Here is a 14,879-nt window from a genome sequence, read left to right as displayed (position 1 = left end):
TTAATGCCCGCAATAAATGCATACTTCATTTTTTAATACTAAAAAACGATTCGTCCAGCTGCGGTGCAAAAAGATGAATCCTGTCGTTTATCGGTTCTTTGAACAGTGACAACTTTATGAGGATAGTTATCACGAAAGAAATTATTTTATGAAATTTTCCAAAAGAGGATCGTCATCCGTCATCGACCGCACCGGTGGACCCCACCAGCTGACTCGACGAAGACATTTTTGTCATTAGTTATCCGTCCCAAATGTTGGATGACGGATGACTGAAAATGCTGTATATGACGGACGGATGACGGAGGGGAGAGGGAGGCTAACGCGAATGATTGACGATGACGATCTACAGACACTAATGGAATGTTAACGATGACGAATTACATACGGATGACGGTCGAGACGGGCATCCAACCCCTGAGCCACCATTCGTCATCCGTCATCCACCCATGATCTAGAAACCTGTCACCCTCTGAAAGACTTGGAGAAGAGGACACGTGTTGAACGCTCCTGATTGGAATCTGACAGGCTAATGCTTAATGATTGATTCCGGGGGATCTAAAATGGTCCGGCGGAACAGTATAACGGTGCCTGGCGCGAAAAGGCAAGGAACAGTGAAAATTTGCGTAGAGGGCGATTTCGGAGACTAATCGGGGAAGAACAGCTGACGAACGACGATTGATGCTCGCTTGGATTGGCCAAAAGTGATGGCAGTCGAGGCTGTAGATCTGGAAATTTTTTTGCGATTTGGCGAATTTCTTTTTCGACGGGATCCGTCAACAGTTGGCGAGCAATCGACCTCCGCAACGCGAAGAAAGATCGCGAGCCCGGCCCCACGATACTCGTCAGATCTGAAGATCTGCAGTGTCCTCTTCTTCCCCAGCTGTTAATCGTCTGTCCGGCGTATGGCATGATTGGCATCGTTCATCTCCGCGATTCCAATGAGTTGAATGTTAACCAAGCATAGGGTTTCAGATTTAAGAGTCCGCGGACTGTGGATCGGCGACAGCAATCAATCTCCTTTTGTCAGATCTGTACCGTCCTCTTCTTTGCCCGCTGTTAATCATCATTCCTCTCGATTTCACCGAGATAATCTTCCTTTTATTTTGTAATCAAATCGTTCGTCTCAGCGATTCCGATGATTCGAAATTTTTTAATCGTGCCCAGGGTTTCAGACTCAGCCGTGTGAATCGGAGACTTCAATCTCGTCATCTGATCTAATCTATTCGACTTCCGAGTCTTCGTTTTTGAATAATGGCTTCCTCGATCGCGGTGATTCCGATGATTTCAACAGCAAGTCACGATCAAGGCCGCTGACCTTTCTCTGGTTTCAATCAAGCCGCGGAGAAAGGCGATGAGCCGGAGGAGGAATTCCAGGGACCTCGATCGGCCGCGATCGGAAACGTTGCTTTCAAGAGAAAGATGAAATCGACGGGGGCTCCCTGCTGTCTGCGGTAACAAGGACAAATCAATGGCCTCATCTTCCCCACCGGCGGTAACGTGGTCGGGGAACTTTCCTCATCCGATCGCATCATCACATCTTCTAGAATCTGATCTCCTCCATGGCTGTTCCTTTCAGAGCTTTTCGGGCGGGGACGACGACTCCGACCCGATAAGGACCCGCCATAACTACGTAAAGGAAGGATTCGGGACCAATAATCTGCAGAGAAGATCGATGCCGGCGGCGGCGAGCGCGGCGAGGGAGTGCTTGGCGGAGGAGGCGGCGCCGGCGCTGGACGCCGCGGTGGCGCTGGCGCGGCGGCGCGGCCACGCGCAGACGACGCCGCTGCACGTCCTCTCGGCGCTGCTCTCGTCTCCGTCGTCGTCTCTGCTGAGAAACGCCGTCAACGGCGGCGGCGCCAAGCTGGAGCGCCGCCTCTCCGCCGCGCTGGACCGGCTTCCGCCGGCGGCGCCGCCGGACCCCCCGCCCGTGTCCAACTCTCTCATGGCAGCCGTGAGGCGGTCCCAAGCCACCCAGCGCCGCCACCCCGACGCCTTCTCCCAGCAGCGGACCGCCGCCGTGAAGGTGGAGCTCCAGCAGCTCGTCGTCGCCGTCCTGGACGACCCGGCGGTGGGCCGGGTCCTCTCCGAGGCCGGCTTCCGGAGCCGGGACGTGAAACTCTCCGTCATCCGTCCGCCGCCGTCGGCTCTCCAGCTCGCCGCCGCCGGCGGACGAACCCCGCCGCTGTTCCTCTGCAACTTCGACCTGACCCCGCGCAGCTTCGCATCGCCGTTCTCCGCCGCGGACGAGAGCTGCCGGCGGATCGCCCAAGTCCTGGCCCGGACCACCGGCCGGAACCCGCTCCTGGTCGGGGCCGGGGCCGGGGACGCGGCCCGGGACTTCGAGCGGGCGGTCCTGGCTCGGGCCTGGTCCAGCCTCCCGGCCGAGGCGCGCGGGCTCGAGCTCGCCTCCATCGAGACCGAGGCGGCGGGGTTCGTCGCCGGGGAGGTGGACCGAGCCGCGCTCGACTCCCGGCTCGCCGGGGTCCGACCCCGGTCCGCCCCCGGCGCGGTCGTCAGCTTCGGCGACCTGAGCCGCCTGGTCCAGCTCCTGGACCGGACGGCCGACCGCGGGCCGCTGCTCCGGCTCGGGGTCCTGGTGAACGCGCTGAAGAAGCTCCTGGACGAGCACCGCGGGCGGGTCTGGCTGATGGGCTCGGCCGGCTCGTACGAGGTTTACACCAAGCTTCTCTCTCTGCACCCCCGCGTGGACAAGGACTTGGACCTGCAGCTCCTCCCCGTCGCCTCTGTCCGGTCCAGCCCCCGCCCAGGTGTCTTCCTCTCTCGCGCTTTCTTTCACTTGACCCCGCTCTCTGATCTTCCGTGCCGGGTTCAGTGCAGACCGGCGCGCGCCGACCGGGCCCCCCCCCCGACCCGGGTCCGGAGACCGCCGAGCCCGTGTCCACCGACCTCGCCCTCGGCTCGGCCACGGCGGAAGGGGATTCCAAGGGGCTGTACCAGAGCTTGCTCGGGAAGGTGCCGTGGCAGGAGGAGGCGGCCCGGGCCGTCATCCGAGCCGCCGGTCGAGCCCTCGCCGGCCGCGCGGTCTGGGTCGGGCTCGTCGGGCCGGACCCGGTCGGGAAGCGGAAGCTCGCCGCCGCCCTCGCCGAGTCCCTCTTCGCCGAGAAGATGATCGCCGTAGACCTCGCCGGGTTGACCCAGCGAGGGAAGACCGCCGTTGACTGCCTGGCGGCCGAGCTCCGCCGCCGCGGCCCGGCCGCGGTCGTCTTCCTCGAGAACGTTGACCACGTTGACCTCCCGGCCCGGGCGAGCCTCCTCCGCGCGGTCCGGACCGGCCGGCTCGCGGACTCCTTCGGGAGAGAGGTCAGCCTGGCCGGCGCCGTCTTCGTGGCCGCGTTCGGGCCGGGGGCCGCGGAGGAGGCGGCGCTGGCGGCGCTGCCGCGGCGGCGGCTGCGGCTGGTCGTCGCCGCTTCGCCGGCGGCGAAGCGGCGGCGGAGGGACGGTGCGGCGGCGGATGATCTCGACTTGAACGTGCCGTTGGAGGAGGAGGGGTACGCGGCGGCGGCGGAGGAGCTGCTGGCGGAGATGGACGAGAGGGTGGAGACGAAGGCGTTCGACTTTGCGGCGGTGGCGGCGGAGGTGCGGCGGAGCGCCGCCGGGGAGGTGGAGATAGAGGCGGCGGCGATGGACCAGATTCTGGCGGCGGCGTGGGCGGCGGACGGCGGCGCCGCGGCGGCGGCGGAGTGGGTCAGGGCGGTGCTCGTTAAAGCCGTTGGCGGCGCTGCCGCCGCCGCGGCGGGCGGCGGCTCTCTGAGACTGGTCGCCGGCGAGGCGGCGGCGGAGACGGACGAGCAGGCCCCTGGCATCCGTCTACCGGCTAGAATTTCCTTCTCTTGACCTTCTCCTTCTAAGTATTGAACAGTAGCCATTCGAGCAAGTTTTTAGGAGGGTAGATAACCAAGTTTTTCAGACTTGAACATGGAAATTCATTTTTTTTAACATACTGATTACTGAAGCAGACCCAACGTTTGGAACTCTTGGCCCAAATATAAATTTTTAGACTTTTCTTGTATTTGATGACTGTGAATTTTATAGAAGCTCGTGGCAATGGTTACAGGGAGAAAAAAGGTAAAGAAGGACCTTTGAGTGATTTTTGTACTTTGTACTAGTGGCAATTTGTTTGTACTTTATGAAGTTTTCAACCTTTGTGTCATTAATTTACTTGTCCCCTGTCAACCAAAGGTTACTCTTTAAGTGTTTCATTGTGCTGTTTTTTAACTGTACAAGCTCATACTTATTTAGTCTCAACTGTAGCATTAAGTATGAGCTTCAAATGAGTTTAAGAGGAATAGGTGCAATAGAACCGTGAATTTGTAAACGAGATGTTATTAATTCAAAATAGTTGGTGGTGTATTCAAGTCTATTTTTTCAGATTGTCTCCTAAACCTTATTTAAAGACAATCAGTTGTCGATGTTAGAAAACCATAATGTGGTTCCTTTTAAGATAACTTTTTGTATTTCTGATGATTTGCTCAAACGCATCTGACTTAAAAGATTCTATGATTACCATATATTGATGAATGCGACTTCTTATTAACATAGACCTAAAATAGTATTCCGGTGTATCTTCAAGAGATGGTGGAAGCATCTTCGTTATTACCGTCTATTGACATCAATATTTTAAAATTGGGCGATCAAAAATAAAGGGGAAGTATAATTATTACTCTCTGTAAGCACATTAAAACTACTTTTTCTACTGAGGAATATAACTCCTTATTGACCGACCTAAAGTATTATTTCTGTGAAGGGGAGAATATTTTAAAATCGAGCGACAAAAAATAAAGGGGAGAATCTGTGTAAGTACATTAAAACTCTTTTATGCATTTTGGAATATAGGCTAATAGTTATAGATAACATGGTGTCTGTATTTGCAAGTTTGTTGTAATTAATATCATATATGTCATGAATAAGAGGACTCAAGTGCATATTATTGTGTGATTCACCTAAGCTGATTCAGTTAGAAACTTTTATTGTTCCATCACATTAATTTCTTTAATGGACTAAAAATTAATTGGCCTCCCGAGGTCAAACAATAATGGACTAATGATATTTTCCTTGGATTGTTTGACAAATCCAATATCAAGATGATAGAGGTCAAATGAGAGCTCAATATGACACACATGTAGTAAAGTGGTGTTTGATATATTAATCTAAAAATTTTCCCGTATATGTTTATAATTGAAATTGATCAAGGGTGAGATATCCAATGATCTAGTTTTATGCTGCAATGATCATGTACGTGCCGGATTTTTTGCTTTATGTACTGAGCTCAAAATGCAGAGCCATTGGCATTGGAAGTAATTTCACCTTAGATGTCACTAATAAACTTATGGGATCATGCCCCCCAATGGACTCATGTAGATCTCAGATTTGGAGTGACTGCAAGACACATACTCTGATTCAATGTCGATTGTTCACGATCCAAAATACTTTAAGGCTATTGTCCAAGCAAGTTGAAAAATGGGTTAGATTTGAATTCTAGCGTCCAGGCAAGTTTACTGATATTTACCATAAAAAACTTTGAAATTTTTAAAAATCATAATACCTTATGTAAAATTCCATTGAATTTTTTAGCCTCCTTTCCATGCATTTAAATGTACTTAACTTAAAGAATATAAATTAGTATTATGTTCATGCATGAATAATGAAAATCTGTACAAAAGAAACAATTGAATGCATTATTTCACTAATTCAGATGTGCATAGGGATGATGATAATGGCATGCAGATGCAGGAAAGATATGCATGTTTTGGAAGATCGCGCGGATGGTCTAGGAGAAAAAATGAAAAGGAAAGAATACGGAGAAAAATAGAGATAGGTGTATGTTTGCAACTATACGTATCAGGCAAGTAAAAGGAACCCGGTCACATCTTGAAGGGTATTAAGCACCTCAAAAGGTTTTTATCACTTATTCTCTACTAATTGATCTTATTTGATTTATTACAAGAGAATCGGATTGGGAGATACACTTCAGAGAGGGCCAGAGGTTAATTGTGTCCCATCAGATTTGAGTGGAGAATAAAGGAAGGTGCAAATATTACCTGGCAATACAAGCTGAAGTGGAATGAAACCATTGGCAGAAGTAATATCTAATTTTTTGGTCATTTGATCATCATGAGGATAATAACTAAAGGTGATCGCAAAACCCAAGTTTTATCTTAAACATCTCTCTCTCTATCTCTCTCTCTCTCTCTCTCGTAAGGAGTGTGGCAATTTTCAGTAGTTTGAGTCATTACAATGACCAGATAAGATGCCTATTGATGATTGTGAATTGGATTGAAGAGATGGACTGGTATTTAGATTACTACAGTTTTGGACTTTAAGTCGTTAGTCTGTAGAGAAAGATCTGAATACAGGGAGAATTTTGTGTTTATAAACTGCATTCAAAATAATAAATCAACTCACAATTATATTCCTATAATTATCTGAGCTACTGTTTAATTAATATGACATTTCTTAGCGTAAGGAATTTGAGATCTAAAAAAGGATAATCTAAAAAATGCAGTTGGACTTTCTTCAATGACGGGTATGAGTTTTATCAAAGATTAATTTTCAGCACATTTTCTAGTATGTACCAGTAATGGAAAACAACCTTATATAGGCCTAGAGGAGTATAAATATGTAAAAAAGGACGTGACATGGCATCTGAAATCATCTGTCATGGCCAATAGCCCAGGATAGATAAAGAATTAGTAAAAAGTGATATTCATATTCAGTGACAAAGGCGACAAGTCTTAAAAATGACAAATGATTTATGGTCTATAATAAACCTGACATGAATTGAAAATAACAAGAGGCCTTACGATAAATGAGAAAGTATAGTATTTTATGCAAATAAGCTAGATTGATAAGTCCACCAATAATTAGCCTTCACAGAAGTGATGCCAGAATGATATGATATGTATGAAATCCTTACAAACCTAAGAAAAGGGTGTGCCAGACATCTCTTGAACCTTTCATGGTCCCACACACTTGGCACAAGATGTATCACATTGATATCGATTACATTCCAGCTGTAATATAAATTATTTTAGAATGATCTGACATCATTGGCTGAACTTTTGCCGAAATATCCATCCATTAACTGTCAAAACACAATATTGCAGCCCACTTTAAGAAAATAAATATTAAAGTATTTAGGCAAAGTGTGACATTCATGGTAAGATCCAAAATGCAAAAAAATGGGCCATGTTCCTGTCGCTTATGGGTTACCTTGAATTTAAGATTGAAGAAACAAAATTTTCATTGATTTCCAATAACTCTTTGCAAATAAATCTATCCAAAATTATCATTGCGAATGGAATTTGTGTGCACAGAACACCATTTAGAGGCAAAAACTTCTGAGATAGTGAAGAAAAATGTTCCAACTTGAGCTTTGGCATTATGAGTAAAACCCATTTCATCTACACTCTTGTTCAAATGAATCAAAGCACATAGAAATGACACCAGTTATCTAAGTAGTGGATGTAATTAGCAATACTATGGATGGTTCCTTTTAGAGAAAGAAAGCTACATAATAGGTGGGTAATTATTCGGTATTTTTGACTTGTCCTTTTAGGTAGATTTTAGTTGGATCATTAGATTCTGATTATGTTCTGGCTCGGTAAAAAAAATGACCCTATACTTTATCTCTTGTAGAAGAATATTGCGTTGGAAATTTAATTTTGTATAATTATCATTTTATTTTTGTCTTCATTATCTCAATCCCTTGTTCCTTTTATAGTCTACTGTATGTCACATCCACCATTTTGAAATTGAATAAAGTTTGGGTATGCAAAAATTCTAAAAATGGACTTTACATTTAATGTATTGTTTAATATAAAAATATGTAATAATTATATAAGTAATAAAAAAATTGTATTGATTTTTTTCGGGACGAGGAATTTACATCACTGAACTGACAATAAAGTCCTTCAATATTTATGTTGGCTTGATCTGTAAGGTCCACTGGGCTTTAAGATCTCTATACAAAGACATGTTATATTATTTAGCTCATCAAATATTGTACAGATTTTCCACCTGATATACACTCTAATGAGTTCATTTTCTTTATCAAATCAATATTAAAGCACACTGATGCATGGTTACATACATAACTTTGCTTGGACAATTAGCCAAAACTGCAAGCCACAATATGTTGATAACATTTATTCGCTTCGCCCTTTGCTTGTGCCGTTGCCTCTGTTCATAAATCGTTCCTAAAGTCATGCCTAAGGACCACAGTGATTGATTATAATCAGAAGCAACACTACGCAAACAGAAGAGGAGAGATATTAGCAATGACTACCACAGTCAAGGGGGATACCAAGAGGGTAGTTTATTACACGGGACCATACCAAGTAGATTGACAAGTTAGTATGGTAAAATTATTTTCTATTATCTACCCAGGTTTACTGTTAGAGTTTTTTTTTAAAATAGGATTTTATTTTAATATTCTCATATTTAATGAGTATAATTCAAATGATATAATATAGAACAGACTTTTAAAACCTATATATTTGGACTTGGTTAGAACTTAGAACCGATTCAAAACCCTCCCATTCCCCACGAACAAGGAAAAATCTTGCATCCAGTCGATCGGTGAAGAGATCATGGCAGAAGCGATTGAGCGGAGAACTCCTTCGCGGCCCAAATCGAAGGCTGAGTTCTCAATCTATCAGAATCCGGCCTTCTCTGCTGTGCTTACAGCTCAAAGTCTCCAGCCACCGAGGTCCACCGTAGCTGTTATCATCGCTCTCAGTTTCGCTTCCGGTGCGGTGTTGCTATCCGTCATTTTCAGGTTATATTTTCGAGTTATCTTTGTCCTATGTTTCAGCTTCGATCTCTGCTCAAGGATGTAAATAATGTGCAATGTCTTTTTCTTCTGTTGGTGGAAAGATTGTGCATGTAAAGATTTTTTTTTTCGCCTCAGGGAAGATCGGCCTTTGGACAAATTGCAAGCGCTTTCTCTTTCGGATGGCGCTGCTCGTAAGTTAGCCGCCAGAAACCCATTAATTTTTTAAAAAAATTTAGCTTTTCGCGTGATCTATTTCTTCAGGGAGGATCGGGAAAATCATCAAAATTCTGATTGCCTTGGTGTTTGCCTCGAGCTTCTCGGCCCTCATCAAGATATGTCTGTTAAAAAGCTACAGAAATGCCTACGAAATTACCCAGGACCCTTCCATCGATCGGCAATCAAAATTATCTCAGCGCCAGCTCTCTCTCCTAGGCATGAAGCAGAAATCCCCTGAAAAATCGTTGAATAAGCCTACAAAAACTCCAGAAACACCAGTTCCTCTGCTAAGAACACTGAATTGGAGTTACACTCCCACTCGACCATCTCAAACTGAAGCAGGGCCATGGGGGAAGCCTTCTTCACCACAAACTGTTCCTTCATCTGCCACACCACCACGCCTGAAACCAAGCTCAATCAGTGGAAAAGGAATAGCATCTAAAGAAATGCTAGAACAGTTCTTGGCTGATGTTCAAAAGAAGATTCCAGATTCTGCTAGTGCTATCCAGCAGGCCACTCCTCCACAGGTGACTTCAAGCTTTGGCATTGTCAGCCCTGCTTCTAAGGCTACTCCTGGCTCTACTCCATTGAGGGCTCCAAGAATGTCTCCGGGCTCTCATCAGAAGTTCAGCACCCCTCCAAAGAAGGGAGAGGGGGAGCTTCCTTCGCCCATGTCAATGGAGCAAACCCAAGAAGCTCTAGAGAGCTTGGGGATTGATTCATTTATTGAACAGTGGCGTGATAACCTCAGGCAGTGGTTTTCCTCTGTTTTGCTCAATCCGCTTGTTGAGAAAATAGATTCAAGCCATACACAGGTGCTGTAGTAATTGGGTTTTTTTCTCTACCTTTTTTTAGTGTATTTTTTTTTATCTTTTTGCTACCCTGTTTTGCTGTATCAGCTTGTTGAGAAAATAGATTCAATTCATACGCTGGTGCTGTAGTGGATAGTTTTTCCCCCGGAGTATCTTTTTTTTTGGTTTATTATGTATTTTTTAACCCTGTTTTGCTTGATCCTCTTTTGGATAAAATAGTTCAAGCCATAGACAGGTGATGTATTGAATCGGGTATTCCTCGGATTATCATTTTTCCGGTTTTCTAATTAACTGTCTTTTACCCTATTTTGCTTAGTCCGCTTGATAAGAAAGTAGATTTTAGTCATAGACAGGTGCTGTAATGGATATGTCTTTTCTCTGATTATCCTGTTTTGGTTTTTTAAATTAATTATTCTGTTTTATTTAGGTTATATTGTGAATTGTTTTTCCTCGGGTTATCTTTTTTTTTGGTTTTGGATATAACTTTTTGTTACCCTGTTTTGCTGAATCCGCTTGATAGGAAAGTAGATTCGAGTCATAGAGAGGTGCTGTAGTGGATGGGTCTTTTCTATGATCATCCTCTTTTTGGTTCTTTTAATCAATTATTCTGTTACCCTGTTTTACTTAGGTTATGCTGGCGGCTGCCAGTATTGGGTTATCCATTAGTGTGAATCCGATTGGAAGTGATTCTCCAGCTGCGGCCGGTCCGTTTGCTTTTGGCCAACTCCAGGGACAGAGAGAATGGCAACCAACTTTCACCCAGGATGAAGATGGGCTTCTTCATCAACTGCGCGCTTTCCTTTTCCAGACACGCGATGCCTGTCGAAGTTTGTAATTTCAGCTCCTTTCATCCTTTTTCATTTGCTCATCTAGTTTTCTAGAAAAATATTGATACTTTTTAAAAAAATAATAGAAGTTGGCTGCATTTTTTTTCTTAATATGATAAGCATGGCGTTTTTGCAGATAACCCTCAACTGCTGCAGCAAACCAGTCTAACATCTGGAATACAAGGATGTCTAGATGCCATCACAGAGCATCAGCGACTCCATGCGTTGATGAAAGGAGACCTGGTCAAAGGCCTGCTTCCTCAAAGTAGCATACGTGCAGATTACACGGTCAGAAGGATTCGAGGTGATTCATTACTTTACACAAAAATATAATATTCATCTTCGTTTCTGTATATCCATCCTTTGTCTTGGCTTAGTGTTGAGATCATCAAAGTTTTATTTAATGGGGAAAAGACAATTCTACTGGTGATGACGGAAGTTCTGTGCTTTGATGACCCAGAGCTTGCCGAGGGAACATGCGTGAAGAATTATGAGTTTAATGTCGGAGAGGCTTTTGATAAGGCCAGCAGGAAGTGGGCGCCAGAACTGCCAACGGATTCGCATTTGCTATCATACCTCTTTTGCGCCTTCCTTGACCAGCCAAAATGGATGCTACACATTGAGCCCGCCTCGTATTCCGGCACGCAGTCGAGCAAGAATCCATTGTTCTTGGGTGTTCTTCCTCCGAAAGATCGGTTTCCTGAGAAGTACGTGGCGATTGTCTCCACTGTGCCAGAGGTCATCCACCCTGGAGCCTGTGTCCTTGTGATTGGAAAACAGAACCCTCCCATCTTTGCCTTGTACTGGGACAAGAAGCTTCAGTTAGCTCTTCAGGTCAGCACTTCTTTATTAAAAAAATCATATCTGTTTATAATTCATATGCCATTTCAGCCTTCTAGACTATGAACATTCATCCCCTGGAGTATCTTTGGCACTTTATTCCATGAGGGGCACTTTGATCACTTACATCTAGGGTAAGTTGAAAATGGAAAGAAAGCCTTCATGCCTCCTGTCCATCATTGGGTGCCATCAATTTGCTCTAGGTTTAAAATTGTCCTCTGTTTAAAATTGCTCTAGGTTTAAAATCTGTCCCCTTCACTTTTTAAAAAAAATACTGTCCTCTGTTCGATAAATCATCTGCTCCATCTATCCCCATGGACGGAAACAAAACGAAACTGCATACTCTGTGACGTATGACATGCCAAAATACCTTTCGACTGTAGTCTGTCCCTTGCCGTAAGTCAAAGCTCGCTTACTATTCTCTCTGGTGCTTCTCTCTCTCTCTCTAAGAAAACCCTTTCTTCGATGCACACCGAAATCGATGTTTCTATCAGAATTTTAAGACAATTTCATTTGTTTGTCTTTTCCCTGAAGTTTTGTTTATTTCTTTTCTCTTGGGCAGGGAAGAACTGCTCTGTGGGATGCAATAGTGCTACTGTGCCATCGAATCCAGCTAACCTATGGTGGCATCATTCGTGGGGTCCACCTTGGGTCCTCTGCCTTTGGCATCCTCCCAATCCTCGAGGCCGATTGTGAAGACTGAAAGTCAGCTCTTTCTTTCTCTCTCTTTCAGCTTTCATTCTCAAGCAAGCAAAAGAAAATTCTCTCCCAAGTGAACTCCACAGCTGGGAATCTTCAACCCTGCAACCATCAAGGTACATCAGTGTCTTCAAATTACTAACTTATAACTTATAAAGTAGGCTGACATCTTGAATTTTTTTAAAGTTATTGCAAATATGGAGGAAAAACATTAAGAAGTTTGTAATTTCTTTGAGGTTGAGATTTGCTCGTGCAAAGTAATTGTTAATGTAAACACTATCCACTAAGGTTCGGCTCAATATAGGTCAATTCAATAATTTATATTTCACTAGCTCAATCTGGAAAAACTATTATACATTCAGTTCAATGTCATGTTCGTATGACCAGTGTTCAGGCTGATATTCTTGTGTCTCAAGACCGTGCAAGTATTTCTTTTTTTATAGACTAATAATCCACATCAATTATGAATATTTAGAATTTAAAAACTATTTATCTCTTCATTACATTTACCTCAGTGTCTTTACACATTTATCAAGATTTATGAGGTATTTGACTTGTACTTAATTTTAAAGGGTTTTCTTGTCCTTTACGTGAAAAATAATTCAGAAACACTCTTTCTGTTGTTGAACAATCACTATTAGGGTTGTGTAGAGGAATACATCAAAAGATGCATAGGACAACGCGAAATATTTCTCACACAAGTGAGGTATAGGATAAATATCTGAGGTAGAACATTTATCTAAATAAAAGTGAAGTAATTTAAGGGACTCAATGTAGAGAAAAGTTTGTAGACATTTAATTGATCATTACCCATAATCAAAGATGAACAATAAGGAAGTGTCATAATCTGGTCATTTTGTGGGTCCTTAATGTACATTTGGCCCATCTACGACTGAAACAAAACTACCAAATAGAACTAATTTTATGTTTTTTAATGTTTACATATAATTATAAATAAAAAACTAAACTTTATCTCAACACATAACTTACATCAAAACTCAAGAGCTACAGATAAAATAAAACTTAAAAAAAAAGGTGTAACCATTTTTGCCATTGTTGTGACTCCTATACCAACATTTTCAAAAATAAGGACCTGGATTTCTACAAACTCATGAAAATGTTAAATAATGAACAAAAATTTGGGTTAAATAAGTGGTTATAAGGATCTGATTGATGCAAAAGTATTCATAAAACTTTCCGCACTAAATACAGGGTTGGTAAGGGTCGGATCCAATTGCAACTCATCTATACTTCAAAAAATAATTATTCTAGGTGATTTTATATTTCTCAAGATTTTTCACTATTTTTGGAAGATCAAAATCAATGAAATGTAGGAACACTTCAAAATTATTTTAGATAAATTAAATAAATATTTTTTTTCATCAATTCTAATAGTTTAATATGATTTGAAAACCAATTCTATATTTAAATAATAGAGATATCCAATTGAATGGATCTGAAACATAGGCAAAGGGACGTACATAAAGAGTAAATTATGAAACACAAACCTGCCAAGAAATCCCTAATAAGCACACCCACAGTATAGCAGTAGTAATATTTCCTCAAGCTGGAAAGTGAAATTATCGAATCTAAGTTTGGAATATGAGGTTAGAGATCATAGTGAATTATGATACTTCTTGTCAGGTCATGTGTAAAACTAAAACTTTATGAGGACATGTGCTCACTACTATTACATCAAAAGTATTTGGATCATCACAAAATTAAATAAATCTCTTGTGGGGTTCTCTCAGAAAATTAACCCTACCAAAAAATTGACCAAGTCAATATAACTGTACTTAACTAGTGACTAGCTGACATTATGAGTGAACATAAGTCTAAATAGAATCCCTTACTAGGGTAAAATAGCCTAGTGCTGAATTTTTCAGTTAAAAGTTGACTCAAGACATCAATTTTCTATTGTGGGCATGTTTCCACATTTTTTGCAACTACGAGGTGGTATCTCGGTTCAAATGTACTAAATGGCTGGCAACGATGCTTCCTGATCCCTGGAGAAAGATCATTATTAACCAGTTTTATTTAGAAAGATACAGTGAAATGAATATACATTTCTAATGCCAAGAAAATACAAAAATCAGATGGGAGTATTCTTAAATTCATTTGTAATTTGTAGCTCCAGGTGCAAAAAATGTGGAACTGAAAAGGGATCACACACACTCATTGTAATATGAGTGCAGACGAAAAGGATGATTATTCTGATAAGAGTCTTAAGAACACTCGGAGCACTCACGCCTGATCCGACAATCACGACAACGGGGTGGATTCCCACCTCGGATGAGGTCCTCGCCACGCACTTCATCGATGCACCTGTTAAAGGCGGGGACAGCTCCACTATATCTCTACCATCATCATGCGAGGAGCTCGTGTGAGGCGTCGACGCCAGCACTTCTCCGAGCACCTACTACGTATCACTTCTATATCGTTTCCTTTCCTGCACATGGGCGTGGACGAGTGGGATCCGAGTGTAATTGGGATATTTATATTCGCTCTACGCTTATAAACATTTATAAACACTTCACTTTATAAATAAAATCCCTCTGGGTGGGGTCCAGGGCACGGATGGATCGGTCTACGGGCACAACCGCAGGGTTGGCCATACTCAGCACCATGTTTTTTGCCAAAAAAAAAGGAAGACCTGCGAAAGAGAAAAACAAGATAAGGGACGTCACACTT

At 43.4% G+C, this 14,879-nt stretch overlaps 3 protein-coding genes across 7 annotated transcripts in view; 2 read left to right on the top strand and 1 right to left on the bottom strand.

Moving 5' to 3' along the window:
* The first annotated feature begins 598 nt into the window (after window positions 1-598).
* Window positions 599-3,957, top strand: LOC144715467 (protein SMAX1-LIKE 8-like). 4 transcript variants are annotated; one of them, XM_078590391.1, is made up of 3 exons: window positions 599-1,031; window positions 1,337-2,768; window positions 2,834-3,957. In XM_078590391.1, exons 2-3 carry the CDS (start codon window positions 1,469-1,471, stop codon window positions 3,853-3,855), a joined length of 2,322 nt encoding a protein of 773 aa, XP_078446517.1. In that variant the 5' UTR covers window positions 599-1,031; window positions 1,337-1,468; the 3' UTR covers window positions 3,856-3,957. The 4 variants fall into 4 exon arrangements, with proteins under 4 accessions (XP_078446517.1, XP_078446516.1, XP_078446518.1 ...); XM_078590390.1 differs by having other exon boundaries at window positions 1,165-2,768; XM_078590392.1 differs by having other exon boundaries at window positions 600-1,492; window positions 1,577-2,768.
* A 4,581-nt stretch (window positions 3,958-8,538) lies between these two features.
* On the top strand, window positions 8,539-12,462 carry LOC144715729 (cytochrome B561, amino-terminal protein). 2 transcript variants are annotated; one of them, XM_078590704.1, is made up of 7 exons: window positions 8,539-8,797; window positions 8,930-8,985; window positions 9,056-9,825; window positions 10,553-10,649; window positions 10,786-10,953; window positions 11,110-11,483; window positions 12,052-12,462. In XM_078590704.1, exons 1-7 carry the CDS (start codon window positions 8,610-8,612, stop codon window positions 12,190-12,192), a joined length of 1,794 nt encoding a protein of 597 aa, XP_078446830.1. In that variant the 5' UTR covers window positions 8,539-8,609; the 3' UTR covers window positions 12,193-12,462. The 2 variants fall into 2 exon arrangements, with proteins under 2 accessions (XP_078446830.1, XP_078446829.1); XM_078590703.1 differs by having other exon boundaries at window positions 10,451-10,649.
* A 2,201-nt stretch (window positions 12,463-14,663) lies between these two features.
* The window catches only part of LOC144715768 (protein THYLAKOID ASSEMBLY 8, chloroplastic-like), a 3,097-nt gene continuing 2,881 nt past the window's right edge, over window positions 14,664-14,879 (bottom strand). Inside the window, exon 2 of the mRNA XM_078590745.1 lies at window positions 14,664-14,841. The gene's annotated coding sequence lies outside the window, so the exon portion shown is untranslated. The remainder of the gene's footprint in view (window positions 14,842-14,879) is intronic.

This window comes from Wolffia australiana, chromosome 19 (assembly GCF_029677425.1).
Source record: "Wolffia australiana isolate 7733 chromosome 19, ASM2967742v1".
Taxonomy (NCBI): domain Eukaryota; kingdom Viridiplantae; phylum Streptophyta; class Magnoliopsida; order Alismatales; family Araceae; genus Wolffia; species Wolffia australiana.
This window is presented reverse-complemented; position numbering and strand designations above follow the sequence as displayed.

What these genes read in the sequence shown, in the direction of transcription:
- LOC144715467 (XM_078590391.1), top strand. Translation starts at nt 1,469, where the DNA reads ATGGCCTCATCTTCCCCACCGGCGGTAACGTGGTCGGGGAACTTTCCT. An exon ending in CCGGTCCAGCCCCCGCCCAG is followed by an intron (nt 2,769 to 2,833) that starts GTGTCTTCCTCT and finishes TGCCGGGTTCAG; the next exon opens with TGCAGACCGGCGCGCGCCGA.
- LOC144715729 (XM_078590703.1), top strand. Translation starts at nt 8,610, where the DNA reads ATGGCAGAAGCGATTGAGCGGAGAACTCCTTCGCGGCCCAAATCGAAG. An exon ending in TTGCTATCCGTCATTTTCAG is followed by an intron (nt 8,798 to 8,929) that starts GTTATATTTTCG and finishes TTTTCGCCTCAG; the next exon opens with GGAAGATCGGCCTTTGGACA. An exon ending in TCTTTCGGATGGCGCTGCTC is followed by an intron (nt 8,986 to 9,055) that starts GTAAGTTAGCCG and finishes CTATTTCTTCAG; the next exon opens with GGAGGATCGGGAAAATCATC.